At 37.3% G+C, this 23304-nt stretch overlaps 1 protein-coding gene across 1 annotated transcript in view; it reads right to left on the bottom strand.

Moving 5' to 3' along the window:
• Hdx (highly divergent homeobox) overlaps positions 1 to 23304 on the bottom strand; it is a 150332-nt gene that overhangs the window by 38697 nt on the left and 88331 nt on the right. Inside the window, exon 5 of the mRNA XM_008822589.2 lies at positions 1411 to 1557. Within this exon, the coding sequence (XP_008820811.1) occupies positions 1411 to 1557 (147 nt within the window). The remainder of the gene's footprint in view (positions 1 to 1410; positions 1558 to 23304) is intronic.

Below are 23304 nucleotides of genomic sequence, written 5' to 3'. Positions count from 1 at the left end.
TATTTACAGTACCACTATTATCTAAACCTTCTATCAATATCTTTCAAATAGAATGTGAACTAGTATTCCCAAAATTGATCAATATAGTTATGTTTATTTGTTATTTATTATATAAACATGTGAGATATATTTCATACTACCTCATAGAATTTTTAGATGGTATTTGTAACAAATGTAAAATAACATCACTAAGGCATGTTTGTCATATCATGCAATTCACTCATTTAATATGTAAAATTGAGATATTTTCAGGGGGCTGTTCTTGCAAAGGACCCAGGTACGATTCCCAGCACGCACACAGTGGCTAACAACCAACTGCAACTCCAGTTCCAGGGGAATTCGATGCCTTCTTCTGACTTCTGACATGGGTGCACTTACGCATGTGCAAGCAATGCACTCAACACAAATAAAATACTAAAAATATTAAAATAAAAAAGATATATTCAGGATATTGATAGTTTTAACATGGCAAACTCCAGAACAGTTACATGATGTTCAAAAGAAACCCAACACCCATTAGTAGCCATAGCCCTTCCCTCCCTACACCAATCCCTTGGCAACCACCAATTTACTTTCTGTCTCTACAGTGTACCTATTCTGTACTTTCATATAAATTTAATTATGTAGTAAGTGGGTTTTGGCCCTGGATTCTTTTCCTTTGTACAACGTTTTCAAGACTTATCTATCTTGTAGCATATATCAGTATCCCATTACTTTAAACAGTCCTATAATATTCTATTATATGTACATAACATATTTTGTTTATTCATTAGGAGGAGATTTTGGATGTTTCTACTTTCGTGCTACTATGGATAATGTTGTTAGGCATATCTGTGCCTGAGTTTTGGTGTGGACATATGTTTCATATTTTTTATTTTCAAAGTATATAGCTAGAAGTAGAATTGCTGATTTATAAAATGTCTTATGGCATATGTTCAACTATTTGAGGAATCTTTTCTAATCTGGAAATGTAAACATTTTACATTCCCACCAGCAGCACATTAGGTGTCCAGTTTCTCTACGTCCTGACTAATACTTATTATCTATCCTTTATATTAAAACCATCATGGTGGGTTCTACTATTTCATTTTTGTTTTGACTTCAATTTCCATAATGACTAGTGATGTTAAATATGTTTGTATCCGTTTATTGGACATTTATGTACTTTGGAGAAATGTTTATACAGATCTTTTGCTTATTTTAAAACTGCTTTATTTGCCTTTTCATTACTGAATTGTGCTGTTTACATACTTTGGATATGTTCCTGATCAGATACACAATTTGGAAAAGATGTCCCCCATTGTTCAGGTCTTTTCACTTCATCAGTGATATTGTTTGCAGTGCCTCATGCGGTTAGTTTTCAAGCTGTCATTTATGCTGCTCATCAACTAAAACTGGAAAATGCCTTACCCGAACTATTTCACAGTCAACATTTAATTCAGTTGCAACTGCTTCTATCTTCTCTCTGCAAACAGAGCCCAGGCTGGTCATACCATTGTCCCAATACTTCTTTAGGGTGGACAAGTCTCGGTCACTGAACTGAGTGCGGTCCTGTAGCTGAAAAATACATGAAAAAATAGTATAGTCAAAGGAAGCAACAGGGTGAAAAGTGCCAAATTAAACTCAATACATGACAGTGTAACAGTGATCCTATGAGGAAACAGGCAGCACACATTTTACAGTGAGACGCTTGTTCCTCTCCTTTCAGCTGTCAGACACAGACCATAACTTTTGTTCACTTGCCAAATTAGCTTCTTTAAGGGGAATACAGGAGTCAGCCGCTCAAGATAATGTCCCAAGGAAAGGCAAGACTGGCATTCTCTACCTATCATAGCAACGGACTCACGGAAAAGAGCTCTACCAGGCCTAGAATGGATAAGAATTCTACATTGCACAAAACTGTTTCATTTTTCAAAATAGGGATGGTCTTTAAGATACCAGATTTCTTCACCTGGATTTAAATAAAAACTGTGTCAGAGACAACCTGGGACCCAGGTCTCCTTGCTCCCAGAAAAGGATCAATTGGCCTATCTCACAGTTACATTTGTGTATGTTCTAGCTTTTGTCTCCTGGTTTTCTATAAATTATGACTATAGGCATGGTGGGGAGGAAATTAGAGTTCTCTCCCCCACTTTAGTCAAACTGCAAATAAATCCATTTTTCTTTGCTAATTTTTGTTTCCTAAATTCTTTGGAATCCAAAGAAAGTGAGACAGTGAGTTTATGAACCCAGCAAAAACAGTAAATAGGTTTCACAAGACTTGCCATGTTCTCTCATTTTGAAAATGGGCATTTTGCATTTTCCTTATTTTAAATTTCCATGATAAAATACAGTAGAATTACCTTTAACTAACAGTAATATAAAAATAATAATTTAAAATGATATTCATTACACAAACATATTCATTATATGAAACATAGATAAATAAGAAAATAAATTAACAACTAGGAACAACATTTGTTAACATTTTAATATATATTTTTCAAATATTATGTATATATACTGTACATATCAACACACATTACAAAATGTTAAAAAAACAAAGACAAAGCGCTTGGGGTGTGTGATTCAGCTAGTAAAGTGCTTGCTCTACAAGTAGGAAGGGCTTCATTGGATCCCTAGCACTCCTGTAAAAATCCCAGCATGGTGATATGGTCTCATAATCCCAGAGCGAGGCAGGCACAGACAGGAGGATCCCTGGGTTTCACAGGCCAGCCAATCTAACCTAACTGGTTAATTCCAGCTCAGTACAAGACTGTGTCTCAAAGGAAGTAGATGGTGTTCCAGATGACTCCCTGGTCTCTACGTGTACGCACACACTTGTATACACGTGCTTCTGACACTCCCCAACACACACCCCAAAGATGGACTAACATTGGTGCACTGCTTTTTGATGTTAGTTTAGATTTGTCTTACAAACCTATTCATTAGTTTCCCAATAATGCTGTAACCCACTGCGGAGGGGGAGGAGGTGTTGTTATAGAGAACATATGCTCCTCCTTCCAGTTACCAGGTTACCGAAACCCTAGACCTTAAAGAATTAAAATTTCCCCAGGAATCCCATGCTAGGTCAAGAAAAACTAAAGTTGTCCCACGAACTTGCCTCCCAAGAAGAGATTTCACCTAATTTTGACAATTAAATCTAGCCTACACATATTTTGTGTCTTGCTTCATCTTTTCTATAAAATTGTAACACTGCTACAAAAGAGGTAAAGAGAAACTATGAGTCTTTCTTTTCCCCAGCCTGGCCAAACTGCAAATAAATCTATTTTGCTTTTATCAGTTTATTTCTTATTTCATGATGCATCAGGTTTATGAATTTCAGGGCCCTTGGTAACATGATTAATTTAAAAGGCAAATAAGTGAAATGTAAGAGGATACTGTAGCTGTAAAACAAGAATCATATATATGGCTTCAGAAAGTTTCCTCATAAAACTAACGTTTTTGTTCTTAGGCTTTTTTTTTTTTTTAAATAATCCAGTAAGCTACGAGCTTTATACATTGTTTTAATTCAATGAGTCTTGGAGGCATCCCTAGGAAGTGAATGAGAAACATGATAGAATAATGACTTTCATTTTGCTGATAAGGCATTGGGGAAAAAAAGGTCAAAGGACTCATTCAATAGGGCACGAGAGTCCAATGCAGAGCTAGAAATAGAAATATCTCTGATTTTTCCCCCTGTAGCCTTTATCCCTATGATGTCTCCAATTATCTCAAGTGGTAGTCGAAAAATCTAAAAGTGGGCTTTAATTAAAAGTATATATCCTGTGAGTCCCCTGTGTGTGTCCATGTCCGTGTCTGTGTCTGTGTCCGTGTGTGCGTGTGTGCGTGTGTGTGTGTGTGTGTGTGTGTGTGTGTGTTTACAATGAAGGAAAAGGAGAAAGAATGAGAGAAAGAGAAGGAGCTAGGAGAGAAGGTGAGTGTAGAATGAAAGGAAGGAAGAGGGACATGAGTTGAGAAACAGGTTTAGAGAAAGAGGAAGAAACAGATGGAGACAGGGAGGAGGGGAGGAAGGAAAGGAGCGAGGGACAGAGGGGGAGGAACAGAACTAGATAGATTATAACAGTGATCTAGTTAAACAAAATGTTGCAAGTCATGCTTGGGCATGAAGTTGTAGAATAGCTCGTTCTTATGCACATAACATGACCATCTCATTACTAACATGGACAAGAGATAACCTTGACCACCACATTAGCATTGAAATATGACTATGCTAATGGAGCTGTCAATACTCCCTAGTAGGGAAGATGGAAAGGTAGATGACTCTCAACTAGAAACACAACCAACTTTCACTCCTGTCTTCCAGCTGCATGTCACCTTCAGAGGTGCTAAATGATATAGAAGGTTAACTTAAGGCAGGACCCTACGAGGCAGTTCAATGAGGTGCTCAACCATGCTGGGACAGGACTTTTGTGTGATGCAGCTGGTTTCGAGTTGTCTATGCTCCTGTAAGTAAACCCAATAAACCCAATGTTTTACTAAGCTGGAATTGGATGGATGGAATCTTTACTGTACTGGTTACCCTATCTGGAGTGAATAGACATTGTTCACATCTCCCCAGGAAAAGTAATGCAATAGATGTTTTGTTGTGACCTTTTGCCTAAGAGGAAGTTTATTTGACTCTGCACTACAAATACCCCTCAAATACTTCCTACTCAATACTCCTTATAACATTTCCTTTCTAACTGAAATTTAGTATGGAGGACATCTTGAATCACATTTAGGTAACACTGGGAAATAAAATATATACTCAGAAGCTGGGGTAATGGTGCAAAGCAAGAGCACTTGCTGTGCAAGCATAAGGACCTGAGCTTGATTCCCAAGCATCCCAGTAAAAGCAGTATGTGGCTGGGTTTGCCTTGAGAAGTGGGGATAGCTGGATCCCTAGAGTTTGCTGGCCAGTCATCCTAGACAAAACGGCAAGTTGAAGGTTCAATGAGAGACCATGTCTATAGGAATAAGGCAGAGCATAACTGAGCAGGACAACCGAGGTCCTCTTCTGGCCTCTGTGTGTTTATATGGTCATACATTTACCATACTTCCCAATGAAATTATATACAACATGGAAAAATGGCAACAAAGGGTGTCATAACTGATGAACAATGGAAACAAATTACTTTTAGTTTTTTTAATTTTTAAAAATTTATTATTTTATTTTATGTGTGTGCGTGTATGTGTATTGCCTGCACATAAGCACACCCGTATCATGCAATGCCTGCAGGGGACAGAAGTGGCTGTCAGATCCCCTGGAACTGGATTTATAGACAGTTGTTAGCTGCCATGTGGGTACTGGGATTTGAACCCAGGTCTTCTGCAAGAACAGCCAGTGTTCTTAACCTCTGAGCCATCTCTTCAGTCCTGGAAAAAAATTAGTTTTAAGGGCACAATCTTCTGAAAAATATTTTAGCCACTGGGAGGAAGTTCTAATTTCCTTTCCATTGCTGTGGAAATACCATGACCAAAAGCAATGTGGGGGAAGAAAGGGTTTATTTCAGCTTATATGTTACAGTATATTATCAAGGAAAGTCAGTACGGGAGCTCAAGACAGGAGCCTCGAGGCAATAACTGAAACAGACCCATGGAGGAATGCTGTTTATTCTGGCTGTTCAGCTATGTTTCTTAAACAACTCATGTTCACCTCTGTACAGATGGCAGGCCCACAGTGGGCTGAGTCCTCCTACATCAATTAGCAATTAAGAAAATGCCTCACAGACATGGCCACAGGCCAATATTATTGAAGAAAATTCCTCAATTGAAGTTCCCTCTTCCCAGGTAACTCTAGTTTGTGTCAAGTTGCCAAAACTAATCAGTACAGCGGGAAATCAATTTATGAATTCTGTTTACTACTAAGAGGGATGTATGTATGTGAATGTGTGTATGAGTGCATGCGTGCATGTGTGTGTGTGTATGTGTGTATGCTAATGAATCCAATTATCTGGAGCTTATGAGATGGCTCATCAGTTAGGGCCACACACAGGTCTTCTTCCAGATGATCAAAGTTGGGTTCACAGTAGCCACATCATGCTGCTCACAGTCACCTCTAACTCCAGTTCCTAGGGGATCTGAAACCCTTTTCTGGCCATTGTGAATACCTGCATGCATGTGGTGTACATATACACAGCCAGATATACACATATACATAATTTAAAAATAAAGTAGATCTTTAAAATTTTGATTATCAACTGAATCTGTTCCTTCTTACCTAAAATCTTTAAGTAAAATTCATTTTAACGATGACTACTAAATTACATTTTTAATAAATGAATCCAAACATGTTATCTAATGTTTTCCTAATCAAGCACAATAATCCTTATTTGCAACATAAAAATTCACATTAGGTGTTCATTTTACATTGGTTATGCAACATTTGTGGAGTTAAAATTCTCAAAACCAATAGCAGAATAAACTATATAACATTCTAGGAAGATTCAAATAATTCATCATAACAGCCATCATAAATATTCCCATAAATTTCCATCGCACCAAATTCTCTAGTGCTAAAAGTTAACCTGCATTACTGTCAGAATGGAAGGCGTAATGAACAGAACATTGAACACACTCAGCCAATTAATTTGTAATTCATTTAGAGGACATCCAAAGCTGATTCATTCTTTAAATTGAACTAAATAAAACTTGATTTGATTTGCTAGAAATGTGCTGGGGTCTCAACATTAGCAATGCTGAAGGCGACCTATTATGACAATGCCTATTAAGTAGAAGCTTATGGAAGAAGAGCAGTTATTTTTAAAGTTCCTAAGAGCATATTTTAACTAAGAAAATAAATAAGGTAATAAAAATCAATTAGCATTAAAACTGAAAATACCCATTTAGAGAAGGAACAAAGTGGACACTTAAAGGAGAAGGTGAATTCTCCCCTAAGGAAGGCTGAAGTTGAAATCAGTTTTGCCTTTCTATTGTACTCTTGAGTCAGCTTTGTTTTATGAGATATACTGGAGCCTAAACCTCTGCCTTAGTTCAAGGAGACTGGCAATATTTTTGTTAATATTTTGTAAAGGGTAGAATTCCAGTAACCCAGAAACAAAGGGTAACTGAGACATGGTCTAAGTAGGCTTCATTTGGCTTCTATTACATGGAAATAAGCTTCTGGCCTTTTTTTCCATCCTCAAGGACACTTTGAGATACTTGGTTCTGTCCTTTTAAAAATAACACTAGGTGTTAAGATTTTGGCGTTAAGTGTACAGAATTTTTTGTTTTTAGCATATATCTTAGCTAAATGTGGACCTGAAGCTTGGTATGCTGAAACACTCTTGTAATCCCAGCACACAGGAGGTTGAGCTTGGAGGATCAAGGGTTCTAGATCAGCTGGGATACACAAAAGTAGGTGATTCTGTCTTGGGAATACGTCTCCCAATGCCCTCCAGTTTCACACATGTGGATGCCTGATGAAGATCCTCAATCAGTTTTGAGACTTCTCCACCCTACTTTGTGACACTCTGTCCAGCATTTCACTACATTATGAGCTCCTCAATCAGTAGGAGTCGTGCCTTTTGTCATTAATCTATTTATAGTGGTGGGGATCAAACTCTGTCACTGAGCTACACCCTCAAGCCCTTAATCAAATGAATAGAAAAGTCTAAAATCAATTACTGTCTCTCTAATCACCCGAAAACCTATAATTGTAATAACAAAGAAAACCACCAGTAGTAGATTCCTTAGTAACATTCCAGGATTAAAATGCATTTATAGAGCTGGGCGGAGTGGCTCATGCTGTAGAGGCATCCTTATAGAGGCTGAGGTTGAACTGCCATGATCCAGGCTAAGGCTGAATTGTATAACAAGTACTAGGCCAGGCAGGTGGCTACTGACTGAGATCCTATCTCAAAAAATATATGTATATAGATACAAATAAATAAATATATGTATATATGCAAATACAAATATTTCCTCACCTGCGGGCTTATAACTATAACCCCAAAGACAACCACTGCTAGTACTTTCCTTTATACATATTTGAAAAACCCAAATAGATGAAATGATACTACAAACTTAAGCTTTTTTATGAAATAATATATATTGTAACTTTTTCTGTACCAACATACACAGGTATACCACAATATTTTTTTGTGCGAAGAATATTGAACCTGAGGGGCTGGAGTGGGCTCAGTAGCTAAGAGCACTGGCTGCTCTTGCAGAGGACCCAGGTTCGATTCCCTGCACCCACATGGCAGCTAACAACCATCTGTAATACCATTTCCAGGGGATACAATGCCCTCTTCTGACCTCTGCAGGCATTGCATAACACAGATACACTTAAACACATGAAAGCAAGACATTCATACACAGAAAATAAGCATAATAAACAAAATGTTTTTAAAAAGAATATTGAGCGTAAGATTAAAGTCTTTAGCAGAAAGTTAAGTACACAGTTCAGAACTGATAATTATGTGCACAATGATGTGTAGACAAATAACTAGAATTTACTCTTCTTGTATCATTGAAACTCTACACTGACTGAATGTTAGTTCCTCATTTCCCTTCTCCCATTCCCCTGGAAGCTGCTTTTCCACTGTCTTCTGTGAATTTGACAATGTTTGATTATGTAGCCCAGGATCGCCACAAGCTCAAGATTCTCCTGGAACTGGGATTACAGTACTATGCCACCACATGTGGCTTTCTTTCTTTTCTCTCTTTCTTTTCCTTCTTTTCTTCCTTCCTTTCTTTCTTTGGTTCCTTTTTTTTGTTTTTTGTTTTTAACACATGGTCTCACTACAGTCCAGACTAGCCTAACACTCATTTCTTCCTGCTCCAACCTCCTGAGGGCTGGAATTATAGGCATGTGCTACTGTAACTGGCATATTTGACTGTTTAAAAAAAATCACTCACCTAGGTGGAACTACACTTTATATGTCATTCTCTGAATGGCCTACTTCACTTAGTGTAATGTTCTTCAGGTTCATCCATGTTATCATAAATGGTAAGATTACCTTCTTATAGGGTGAATAATATTCCATTAAATGTGTTATTCTATTATCTATACATATACTCATGTATTGCATAATGGAATATTATGCACAAGCTCAGAGAAACACCACATTTTCTTTATTTGTCTGTTGATATAATTTAAGCTGTTTCCATATTTTAACTATTGCAACAAATGCTACAATGAATGCAAAAGGAGGCAGCTATCACTTTGAGATTTTGCTTTCAAATCCTTGGATTATATAACCAAAAGGGTCTCTTCTGGACACCCCAAAATAAAGTTGTCTATTGGCAGGCATTTAGGTAGTTTTCAGGTTGGTATTTTAAACAATCCCGTAATAAATCATTGTCTTGAATTATATATGCAATTAATTGTGATGTAAAATTCTTAGCAGTGTGTTTTGATTATCTCCTTTTCATACTGGTGAAAAATTCTTACCACAGAGGCATAAGAATGATTAAAATTATAACTCCCAACTCTCAACAGATTAAATAAGCAGTAGTATATTAGTCACATATAATGATAGCACCACAATATTGTATGTTATTGAAGGCCACATGAGTGGGCACTTGGGAAAAAATTGAACAAGCTGTGGTTGTGGAAGGGCAGGATTTGTAGTAATCAGAGAGTGATGTAACCCAGCTCCCTACTTGATTAAATATCTGTGAGCTAGTGGGGAACTGAGGGCTGTTACTCAGGGATATGATATTGTGCTTAGTGCCCATGACAAAGAAGGTTGTTTGAATACTACAACTACAGCAACACAGTGAGAAGGAACATTTGAGGCACTCCTGGCTTTTTACAGATGGTAAGACACACATAATAGGAGGCTTTCGTTTTAGGAAAGGTTCATTTAGATTTTTTTACTGCAGTACTAGTGATGAATCCAAAGCCTTGTTTGTACTTGGCAAGTAAGTGCTCTATCACTGAGCTGTATCCTCAGACTGTGATTCATTTATTGAAAGTACAGTTGGCTCTCTGCATCTGTGAATTATGCATCCACGGATTCAACCAAATATGGATTTAAATATTTGAAAAAAAAATTCAGAACTTTGAGTTTGCTGTTGCTGAATACTATGCTGACTCCACGGGAATGAAGGAATGTGCAGGCAAGCTGTTCTGCAGTCTCTGCATGTTTCCCAGATCCTTAGTCTCTCTTTAGGACTCATGTACTAAGCAATTAGGCCTATCAAGGTTGTGTCTCTGCTGAACATGTGCAAACTTTGTTCTTGTTATTATTCCTTATACAAAGCAATATAACAATCTGTGCATTTTATTAGGTATTACAAATAATTTAAGCATAATTTAACATGTGTGTATGTGCAGATGTTATATGCAAAGACTGCAATTTTATTCAGGGGAGTCGAACATCCATGGATTTGGTTATCTGTACAGAGAGTTTGGAATCAATGCCTTGCAGATTTCAAGGTGTCCTGGTTTGTTTTCCGGTTGCTGTGATAAAATATTATGAGTAAAAACAACGTGGGGAGTAAAGGGTTTATTTGGTTTCCAAGTTATAGTCCTTCACCAAAGAAAGCCAAATCAGGACCTAAAGGCAGGAGCTTGAAAACAGGAACTGAATCAGAGACCATGGAACTTAGGATGTGTTTACTACATCAAACCTACAGAGCATCATAGAAATACAGTATACCATAAAGTATCAGCTGTTTATACTCAAGATACCCTAAAGAGCTATGACTTGCTGCTGAATCCCAGAATTATGGGTTATAAGAAGTTAGCCTGTGAACAGAATAAAATTCCAAATATGTTTTATATTGAACATGTATGTGTTTGCTATCAACATAAAAGTAAAAAGAAAAAAAATGTAAGTTGGGGACTGTTTATACCATCATCCAAATTAATGACTCAACTCTCTTCCAAAGCCACCATATGTAGGAACTTGCTTGCTTGTTTTATTTATTTACTTATTTGTTTGTTTGTCGCCACACTAGGAATCGAATCCGGGGCTTTTGCATACACTATGCAAGATCTGTTCCACTGAACAAAATCCTCAGCTTGTACCTGTCATTTTAGGTGTAACCTTTCTTAAAATAGTGAATGGTTTCATGTTCTTTGGCTAAGATTAAGTGAAGACTAACAGTGAACTCCGGAGTAGCAACTGACATTACCCAGAAAGTTGACTTGTCTCTCGAGCCATTTAAATTACCCCTGCTCTGCTAGGGGAATGGAATACAAAGAAAACGACTTTCAGTGACAAGAGGTTGGGCAGAAACCTCTTTTATCATAGATAAGCTTACAGATATTGAATAATGATAAACTGCACTTCTTAGGGAGTTCTAGTTTTAAAAATTGACTCATACGTATACAGTTGAGGAATTTATTTATCTCTAAACATAGTAGGTAGCAGTCTCAAGAAAAATAGATGAACTGGGGCAGGTGATAGAGCTCAATTGGTAGAGTGGTTTCCTCAGCACCTCATAAACAGGGCATGGTGTTGCATACCTACAGTCACAGCATTTGAGCAGTGAAGGCAGGAGGATCAGAAATTGAAGGCCATCCTTGGCTACATGTAAGTCTGAGGATATTCTGGGCTACCTAGTTAAAAAAAAAGTTAAAATTTAAGAAACCTTGCCAAAAGGGGAATTACTGGTATTTTGTATGTGTGTAAGCACAAACTAGAAGAAAAATAAATCACAAATATCATACTATTAGCCTCATTATTTCAACATATATACAAAACTCCACCAAAATTTTTAAAGAAGTAGCATAGATTCTTATGTATCCACATATAGGGACTTAGAATTTGTAATAAGTATCAAACTGCAACTTTTCTCTTCAGTGCAAATTAGTGGGAATCCAGAAAATCCTAAACGTGAATCTTAGTTCTTTATCTTCCTAATTGTGGGCAAGTGACTTAATTTCTGAGGCTTACTTTCTTTATCTTATAATGATGGGATTAAGACTATCTTCTTCTTAGCACTGCTAAAAGGATTAAAAGAGATGTCCTATGAAAAATAAATCAAGCTTATAATCATAGGGACTTTATAAATGTTGCTATCCTGACACCTAAGCCCTCCACATGCTTTGCTCTATCTTAAAGAAGAAAGAAGTACAAGACGTTATTAGAGGTAAACTTATTTCAAGTGAGAATCACAGATACTTCAGAGGAATAACTGCTTTTATAAAGAGCAGTATTAACTAGATATGTTTGAGATTTTTCCAGCTTTTTAGTAAAGGGCATTTCACCTTGCATACTTTTTTCCTGTTTTAGAAACAGTATATTTGTGTATATTTAAAATAGGGGGTTTGACTTGTTTCTTATTTACATTTCAGCCACAGCCTCTACACAGTTGTCCTTGGATGATACAGACTTTTGAGAGGATCTGATTTCCTTCCCTGCCAGTATTATGCCACCATTGACAAGGACACAGACATAGCTTCATCAGCTCTTCTGGAGATGTCTTAGTGACTACATTTCAGGTTCACAATTGGTATTGCCTATTTCTATTGTGCTCTCTGAGGAAATTCATTTGTTGACAAATTTAAATTTGGGAAGTGAATTCTTTACTGAGAAGTTTTGGAGCTGAGGGAGAATCTGCTGCTACTCCCACAATATGGCACCTACCCAGCTACCCATCTCCTCCACACTCACTGCTAACTTCCTAAAGTTCCCAAACACTGACTTCCCTATTTCTTCTTCAGAAACAGAATTTTTAAAAATTGTATAAAAATAAAGCAAAGTTGAAAAATCCACACTATAATGCAATTTGAAAGAGTTGTCTTACTGATACAATAGAATAAGCCTGTAGACTTCTTGTAAATAAAACAACAGATGCTGCGACAGAAAAGAGAAGGCCATCATGAAACTATAGGTCAATGGAGTAAGAATAAACAGAAAATTAAGTAGTTGAGTCATAAGGAAAACTGACATAATCTTCGTATCTCTCACAATCTTAATCCAATAACAGAAAAGTGATGTTACATCTTTTTATAAAATACATTTTGGCGTGATGAATCATAATGTTTACTATTTAATTTTAGGATATGTTTAATGAAAATAAATGTTTGCATAATGTTAAAGAAGAAATATTGAGGATAAGTCACCTACTAGTTAACAGCATTGAATACACACTATTAATGTGCATACACACACACACACACACACACACACACACACACACGCGCGCACACAATATGCGCATGCTCGCTCGGGGGGATGTGCATGCAGAGCAGTACTGTTTACAAAATTACATTTACTTCCACTAAAAGCTCATTATGAACAATATTCTGCAAAATAAATTTGAACGTCAGTAGGCATTTGCCTTTTAATAGCAATACATCTTTTAGATTTTTTTTTTTGTTGCTCTCTGTTGCTTTAAATATTTTATGTAAAGAAAAAAGGTTGACTTAGCTCACAGGTCTGGAATTCCAAGAGCAAAGCATTCTCATTGGCTTGGCACCTTCTGGGGGCCTTTCTGCTGGATCATAACATATTGGAGGCAAGTGTGCTAGACAGACCGGTGTTTTATATTATGCTTTAAACAACTTTAACTTGACTCAAGTAAAGTGCAACAAAAAGCTAAAAATGATAGCTTGGTCTTATAAATGTAATTAAACTCTCAAAAGTTTATCATAGGTATGACTTAGCCGTGGTATCATCTGTGAATGAGGAAACTTCTGCAATAAGTATAAAATATCAGATATGAGGTACAGCAGTTCAATTTAATGAAATAACTACATATCAGGAATTATCCTGCCATCCCACCTCTAGTCTTATAATCTCAGGTGCAAGGGAAAATAGTGGTAATTACTTTGACAACGCATTTAAAACATTCATAGTTTTACATCGACAGTGTTAAGGAAGTTCATCTCATTAAATTGCCTGAACTTAGACCTAGTTTCCTTGCATTAAAATTGCCATTTTCCTGTCTGGCCTCTTATTTAGTCATGTGATTTCTCCCTCTTGCACATGCTCCCTCCATTGTGATGCGGCCTTTTCCTCACTGATGTTGAACTTATACTGGTGCCATAGCTGCAAACCTCCAGAAATAAATACAAGGACCAAAAGGGACTAATAGAAACAATTTGGAAACATTAAAGAAATGGATAATTTTGAGGAACAAACAATGCAACAATGTTGAATTAAGAAGAAATTTTTAAAATCTAAGCAAATCCATAACAGGCGATGATGTTAAACCTCCCAGAAATGAAACAGCAGGGTAAATGTAGCCTCAGAAACGAATTCTTCCAAACATTTAGAAAGAATTAACATCAATCCTTCTCAGACTCTTAGAAAACACTGGACAGAAGCAACACTTCCCTACTTGTTCATTGAGCCCAGTATTATCATGCTAGATAAAGACGTCTGATTTCTTAAAACCACATGCAAATATACTTCATCAATATAGATATAAATGACTCAAGCCAAGAATAGAGAAATGGAATTCAGTAACATATAGTACTTACTATTCATCATGATTAACTCAGATTTACCCAAGAAGTCTGAGAGTGTTTCAACATACACAAATCAATCACCTAATATACCATATTAATAGAACCAAGGAGGAAAAGCCTCACATAATCGTGCCAGTTGGAACTAGAAAACCACGTGTTAATGTCCTACACATTCTAGTAATGTTTTTCAAGTAATTAGCAACAAAAGCTACAGGAAGTACTCTTGTAACTGCCAAGCCCACCACTGCTTGATGTATATTAAATAAATCACTTTTTCTGTGATGAACTCAAATTTCTTTCTTTCTTTCTTTCTTTCTTTCTTTCTTTCTTTCTCTTTCTTTCTTTCTTTCTTTCTTTCTTTCTTTCTTTCTTTCTCTCCTTTCTTTCTTTCTTCTTCTTTTTTTTTTTTTGAGAAAGGGTCTCATATAGCCCAGGGTGGTCTCAGACGCTCTGCTCTACTAGCTAAGGATGACCGTGAACTTCTGATTTTTTTTCCTCCTCCTTCTGAATGCTGGAATTACAGCTATACGCCATCACACCCAGTTGTATGTGTGTTAGGCATTTAACCCAGAACACCATACATGCTACATACCAATCACCCTTTCAACTGAGCTGCAATCCACCCATGGAGAATTCATTCCTTGATTTAAAATTTTATTATGCATGCTCAAACTACAATGCTATTTTTGTAATTTATTTGTATATGAAAAATAATTTAAAGGCAGAGTGCAAGGGCATATGCCATTAGTCCCAGCACTCTGGAGGCAGAAGCAGGCAGATCTCTGTGAATTCAAGGCCAGCCTGATTTACATAGTGAGTTCCAGGCCAGCTGGGGCTACAGGGACACCCTGACTCAAAAAGACCCCCCAAATTTAGGCAATGTAGTATTATATTCATGCTCAAGCACATGGAACTATAGAGTGACATTTTACTATGATAGGATTGCATTGTAGATGTTTGTGATGTAGGGGGCATTTAACAATAGTTTCCTTTATTGTTAAAAATAAAGTTGAGGATAAGGACAAAAAGAATTTATTATGGAAGCACAGTAATCAACAGTGCAGTGTTGGGATAGTCAGGAGTGCCTGGAATATAGAGCATGGCCGCCAGGCCAGACACCTCCTAGTGAGGATGGCAGGAAACTGGCCCGCTACATTCTAGATACACTGTCTCTTACCCAACAACCCCCAAGGAAAACTGTTAAATCCCTAATCCTTTAATCCTAACTTGTTCCCTTGTAGATCAGGTGATGGGAAGACAGAACAAAGGCCATGTAGCCTTAGAAGCCCCCTCCCTCCCTGCACCTGCCTGCCCACCAGAAATCCAACCCCGCCTCTTTGCCCAGAAAGCTTTCCTGTATAAACCTCTGCTTCCACCATAATAAACAAGCTGTCCACTGATAAAGCCTCCCAGGGTGTTTTCTTCCCATCTTACTCACCTCTGCCCTGAGGCCTCCCTCTCATCACTGGTCTCTCTCCTCACCCCACCTTCCACTATGGGGACCCATGTGCAATGGTCTCCCGGCAGCAGCGGGATTCCAGCCAAAGGGGTGCTGACAGTGCAATACTGGTACAAAACCAGAGAAACATCAATATGGAACAAATTTGAAAATCCAGAAACAAATGCAAACCAATCTTTAGTCAATTCATTTTGTGGTTATTTTGAGACAGGGTCTCTTTTAGCTCAGGTTGGCCTGGATTTTGCTTTGTCAGTGAGGGTAGCCTAAAGCTCTTGATCCTCCTACTTTGACCACTCAAGTGCTGAGATTCAAGTAGTGCACCATCACACCTGGCTATGGTCAACTGATTTGTGAGAACTATGGTCAAGACTCTCCAGTGGAGAGTGCTAGTACAATGTTATAGCCACATACAAAGAAAGAAGCTGGACTCTTAGCTCATACCATCCTAGCAACACCTAAATGTAAGAGCTACAACTACAAAATTCTTAAAAGAAAACACACAAGTATACCTTTACAGCCTTGAATTTGGTAAAATGGATTCTTATATATAACAACAAAAGCATATGCAATAAAAGGAAAAATAGATATATTGAACTTTATCAAGATTAAAGACTATAGTGGTTTCATAATTTCAGATCTTCCATTACGGCTTTTCATTGTATAGGCAACAATTATCTCAAGAGAATTTCAAGGTAAGAAAATAACAGCAAGAAATGACAAATGGGATTGCATGAAATTATAAAGCTTCTCCAAAGCAAAGCAATCAATTGCCACAGTGAAGAGATAGCCTATAAAGTGGGAGAAAAATATTTGCCATTTATACTTCTAACAGAAAATTAATATCTATAATATTTAGAGAATTTTAAAAGTTAAACACTGGAAGAATATCTGGGCTGGAGATGTAACTCAGTTGGTAGAGTATTTGCTTAGCATACAGCAAGCAGGCACAGTGGTACACACCTGTGAAACCAGCACCTGAGAGGTGGAAGAAGGAAGATCAAAAGTTCAATGTGATTACTGAGTTTGAGGCCAGCCTGGGCTTCATGAGACCCTACTGCCTAGAAAACAAAAAGCAAACAAACCAAAATTAAAAGATCAATAAATGAGCAAATGAATGGAACAAATAGTTCTTAAATGAAATACAAATCACCAATAACTTGCATAGAGGGACATCTGGGTACAAAAACTTGACTTGATAGGCCTTAACATATATAACAGATGCATGAAATCTGATAAGGGCGTATGGGGGTGCAGATGGGGGAGGGGTATAAAGATGATTAAGGTTTATTGTATGAAAGGTACAAAATTCAATAAAAATATACATAAAACATTTTAAAAGCCCAAGGCTTTCATATCCCTAGACAAATGTAATTTCTTACTATGTGCAAAATATGGATCCTTAAATGTATAGACAAGTATCCCTGTCACCACTCATCAAAGTAGCTTCTTTTTTAACAGACAGAGATTATTACAGTCACATCACTGGTCACACACAGAGATTCTCTGTGAATTTCCCAAGCCTAAGTGGCACATCTAGGATGCAATCTCTACACCTAAGGCTCATGGAACATAGAACAAAGAATGAAGAGAACACTAGAGCATCTTTCAGTTCTCATCAATGAAGCTCCCTCATGAAACAGAGTCCCAGGAACACAAAAGGTCACAAATGGCCAAAACATAGAGAATAAGATTCAGCAGAGTGTGGGTCCTTGGATAGGACTCCTATATTGAGGTCCACCCACACAGGGCTCAGGGATCATTGCAGAAAGGGAGCAGAAAGATTGTAAGAGCCAGGGAGGAGGTATATAAGAATACAACAGTCCTACAGGCACCTGGGACCCTTCTCACACAAACCTACAGCAATGGTATCAGCATGCACAAGACCCATGCTAACTCAAACAGAAAAAACCCAGTACAGAACTGTGAAAATGAACAACAAGCCTCAATCTTAGTCGAAGAATTATTGGCAGCTGATTACTGCTGGGTGAGGAAGAGCTGATCTTCTTGAAGGGAGGGATTCTAGATAGGCTGACTAAACCCCAGTGGATGAACTTATACTGAGGGACATCTTGGGACACTAATTTTACAAAGTAGGTGTTCATACAAATGACAGAATGTATGAACTCCAGTGGGGGGACTATGGGAGAGTGTCAAAGGGGAAGGGAGTATAAAGATTATTTTATATGTATGAAACACACAAAAATTCAATATTTTTTTTAAAAGCCAGGCATGGTAGCTCATGTGTGTATAAGAAACTGTTACACAGTCTTACAAATCAGTCATACTGTTTCATTCTCAACAATAATAACTGTGATATACTGTTTTTCTTCGTCAATAATTGGTATTCCCATTATTTTGAATTACATTCTTCCTTATTAAAGTATACAGCTTTTAATCCAATACACATTTATTTTTAAATAACATGGAATTTCCATAAGGACACTTCATGAAATTACTCTTGTGTGGAATTTAAAAAATAAGTTTAAAGTATATCTTTAAAAATAAACTTAAGCTGTAATTTTATTATTTTTGAGCTTAAAGTGTTTTTTGTGATAAAATTTATGCTTGCTATCTTGGGAATCATTTTTAAAATCTGGACCTATTCACTCCAATACAGCTTTGGGGAAATCACAGTAACTACATCATTTTTATCAATCATCTTAGAATATACTACATGCTTTTAGCGTGTATAAAGTGCTAGGTACTGGTTAAATATTTTACTTGATTTGATGTTAAAGTATAAAATAATCCCATCCTAAAATGAGGAAATTCTGAATCAGTGATATATAAAACAAAGATTGAGGGCCTGTAGAGATGGAGCATCAGTTCAGAATATTTACAATGCTTACTGTCTTACTGATCTTACAGAGGACCAAGGTTCAGTTCCCAGGACCCACATGACACATAACACTTATATGTAACTCCAGTTTCAGAGGATCCCATGCCTTCTTCTGACCTTGCAGGCACCAGGCATGCATGTTTGTACTTACATATATGCAGGGAAAACATTAATACACATAAAATTAATATAAATGCAATCTGTTTTTTAATAAGGGCTGAACTGAATTTCCTTCACATTTTATGTAACACTTAAAATAAAAGGCTCAGGGATTGGGCTATAGCTCAGTGGTAGCCTAACATGTGAGGTCCTAATTTTTATCCCCAGGAACATGGATGAAGCGAAATACCAAATTGATTTTGCTGGCATTGAGGATTTATAATTACATTTCATATAGGGTTGAGACTGGGTAGGTAAGAAGTTAGTTAGGTAACCAAAGACAACTGCAGTTGTATCTTGGTAGCTATGTCTCCTGGTTAGGCATAGAATTAGACATGAGGGAACCAAAGAAAGTGTGGATGTATCTTGGCAACTGTGTCTCCTGACAATCAGAATGCCCCTTTTGTTTAAATAACTTTGAAGGTGCAGTTAGCTCGTAGATGATACTCTTAGCAGTGATGCATCATTTTCTGTAAACTAAGTTCTTTAAACTTAATTTGAACCTCCTCAAAATTAAAAAAAAGTATGCATGTAGGTAGGTATTTAGAACTGTTTATCATGAAAACATGACATTAAAATTTCAAGATTTAAGATGGATGTGCTCTACAGTTAACAATATTACGTCAAAAGAAACACAGATTCAGACAGGGGAAAGACAGAGGAAAAAATGGTGTTTGTTTTTCTTTTCTGTTTGAGACAGGGTCTCATACAGCCCAGGCTGGCTTTGAATTTAACTACGAAGCTAAGGATGACCTTGAATTTCTGATCCTCTTGCCTTGACTTCTCCTAGTGCTGAGATTACAGACATGCTCCATCAAACTCATGCAGCAGTTTGAGATGGAAGCCAGGGCCTTCTTTGTGCATGGTAGGCAAGCTCTCTACCAACTGAGCTACATCCCCAGGCAAACTGCATGCTTTTCTTTACTTTTTTTAGCAGGAAAACAGCAGGCATTCATTTGTACCTCCAATAGCAGGTGCAACAGAGATGAAGTCTGCACAGAGGGTGCTTCTACCTCCTCTCAGATTCTGTGTTTGAGCCAGAGGGAGCTAAAAATGTGTCTTTACTTTTTATCTTCTGGATTGGATGTTTTTTTTGTTTGTTTGCTTCTTTGCTTCCCCTTCACCCCACCCACATTTTCCTCCTGCGTATATGTCTGTGTGTTTTGTTTTTCCAGGAGTGCTGGAAATTAGCAGGGCTGGAGGGGGTGTTTTTTTTTTTTCATTCATATTTCCCACGGAAAACGTGGACTGGGGACCAGACAACAAAAGCGACATGGAACAAAAACCTTCTATATCCCAGGTACCAGAACTGTGGCCATAAGAGGATCCCTTGGTCTTAAACCCACAGAAGAATGGTTTGCAATGGCCATACCAGGCAGAGTAGGTGGTCCACAGACTGCTTACTTGCTACTTAAGCAGGCCAGTAAGAGATTTTTGAGTGGGTCCTGTGGATTGGGATGCAGTGGGTACCCAAAATTACTAGGTAGAGGTCTTCTGGGGGTAGGATGGACATTGTAAGGCAGTACAGACTGAGGGTGGGTGGGGTCTCTGGGTGATCCCTCTAGTGCACAGTGATGCCATGTTGTGGTGCTATGTGATTGATACTAGAGGGTCAGGACAAGTCTTCGAGGAACCGGTTGTTGGAAAATTAATCTGAGTGTCTTTTTGATGGGGTTATTAGATACCATCTTTTATGTCATTTGTTCAGTTACAGCTGGTACTCACTCCTGGAAAAGCAGGTGAAGACATAGAAATCGCTGCAGGAGCTCATGTCCAGATTCCTTTCCTATCAAATCAGATTTGCAATGCTTTTTCTCATTTCAAATCATAGGCCAGGTGGCCCTAGAGCTCTCCCAAAGAGATGTTAGGTCCTGTTATTGTCGCCTCAGGTGTCCTTGACACTGGACCTGTTATTGTTGCCACGGGTGTCCAGGGCACTTGGGTCAGGTCTGTGACACTGAAAATGCAGGAGGTGAGAGGATTTCCTAGAGATTGGTAATGTCCAGCATGATGAGTTTGCTATCCTTCTAGTTAGAGACTGCTGCACTGCTCTGTATCACTCTCCCAGTAAGATGCCCAGGGCCAAGTCCAACTCCTTGGCTGCTAAGCTAATGTACAGCTGCACACACAGCATAAGGTGTAGGCAGTGTGCTTTCACCAGGGGCTCACTGTAGGTGTTTTCCTACAATGAGATTCCTTTGAACAGGATGGCCAACACAAGGTCCAGCAGTGTCACCTTTTTTTGTGCAGGCAGCCAAAGTGCCTACATTGACAGGTCAGAGTTGGACAGCATGCAGTCTGGCATGTCCTTCCCAGCAGGAAGACCTCCTAGCACTTAGGCCAGATGTTATTGCTCAGGTTGGCCAGCAGCCTCTACACTCACTGCTTAGCCTGAGCCAGCCTTCTAGCCCAGCAGTTTTTCCTTCACCATGCTCCTTGCCCTTCAACATTTGCTTGTGCTTCAGTACTTATACATGTGCAGGCTGAACTAGGTAGGTGAAAGGGCAGCAGCAGCACCTCCTTGAAACATGGACTATGCCCAGGGCTCTCAGCGAACAGGCGAGGACCACTCTGGACTGCATGGTGAAAGAGGGTCTGCAGGCGGCCAAAGGGCATGTCTAATTTTTTTTTTTTTTAAAAAACTGTGTGTTTCATCCATGTTTTTTCAGTTAAATACTTTGACTTGAGTGAAAAGTTTTAAAAGGTAAGGTGAGTAAAGATAATAAAAGAAATTAAATATTCATGATGAAAAATGTTATGAAATTTTCTCCTTATACAAAGTGCATACCATCACTTAATTTCTCAATATAAATAGGTAATTAATAGGCAAAGAAGGAAGCTCACCTATTCCACTGGGTTTTCATTTGTGAAAAGCACCCTATGTTTGCATGCATATTACATAAAAATTTTAATGTAAGAATATTCATTGAATTGAAATATACTTCTGCTGATTTTAATTAAATGCAAATAGAAAAAAGAAAAAACTCATTTTGTTTATAGAGAACATTCTAAATAGAAAAGAGCTGAAACCAGTAAGCTTTTATATCTATCTATCTATCTATCTATCTATCTATCTATCTATCTATCTATCTATCTATCTATCTATCTATCTATCTATCTATCTATCTATCTATCTATCTATCTATCTATCTATCTATCTATCTATCTATCTATCTATCTATCTATCTATCTATCTATCTATCATCTGTCATCATCTGTCTATCATCCATCTATCTTCTATCATCTATCTATCTATCTATCTATCTATCTATCTATCTATCTATCTATCTATCTATTTTTTAGAAAAGTTCAAACACTTAAGCACTCAACTTTAAAAGCATGAATACTGGGAGAGACTATCGACAGGCTGAACAGGGTCCAGTGGATGAACTCAAAGCAAGGGTCATTTGGGGACAAAAACTTGACTCTACAGGCCTTAACATATATGACAGAATGCATGAAACCATGGGGAGCAGACACAGGGGAGGGGTGTCTAAATATGATTAAGATGAATTGTATGAAATCCATAAAAATTCAATAAAAATATATAAAATAAAATATAAATATTCATAACTAACACAACTTATTTTCTATAAGGTTCTAATATATTATATGAAACATGTTAATAACTTCAAACCAGACCAGTACTTCCTTTTTACATTTATTTTAAATGTGACTGTATATACCAGTTGAAAACTTAGTCCACCTAACAGAAATAAGCAGACAAAAAATGTGTCTCAAAAGTGACAGTGGATTAAAATGATCTTTTATTTTTACTTTGTAATGATTAAAGAGTATTCCGCCTTTACTTGTTATAAATGAGACTGTGCTATCATGTGCTCAGAGACTCATTTCGAAGATTGTGTTGAAATGTTACTTGAGGTCATTTGATTTATAGTATTTTATTGCTTTCCTGTTTGGAAGTGTGGATCAAGAGGCTGTATACATTTAAAGTGTTAGCCAGGTATGGTGGTGCATGCCTTTAATCCCAGCACTCTGTGAGTCTGAGGCCAGCTTGGTCTACAAGGAGTTCTAGGCTATCCACGGTTACATAGTAAGACCCTGTCTCAAAAAAGCTGTTAAATAATATTATTAAATCTTTTTCTTCTCTTGGAGCAAATTTGATTTGAAATAGCAACTATAGTCCATATATATATATTTAATTAATTAATTTATTTATTTTTTAGAAGAAGCATTTCATTACAGATTTAATATGCTCAATAACAATTTCCAGAGCAAGTGGCCTCTAATCCAAAAATCATGATGGGTAAAAATAAAAAGACATTCAATAACAATATGTAATACTTCTGAGCATATTCAAATCACCTTATTTAACCTTCAAAATAATTCAAATGTTTGTGTGAATTTATATAGATTTGGAAGCTAAGGTTCAGTGAGGTTAAATAATTTTATTTTTAAAATTACAGATAATTAGTTTTATAGGATAGTGTTAGATCCCCACAAAATTAATCTCAGACCTTATTTGTTACT

The sequence above is a fragment of the Nannospalax galili genome, unplaced genomic scaffold (genome assembly GCF_000622305.1).
Source record: "Nannospalax galili isolate Female #2095 unplaced genomic scaffold, S.galili_v1.0 scaffold10, whole genome shotgun sequence".
NCBI lineage: Eukaryota > Metazoa > Chordata > Mammalia > Rodentia > Spalacidae > Nannospalax > Nannospalax galili.
Note: the sequence above shows the minus strand (reverse complement) of the source record. Positions and strands in the feature narration are given on the sequence as shown.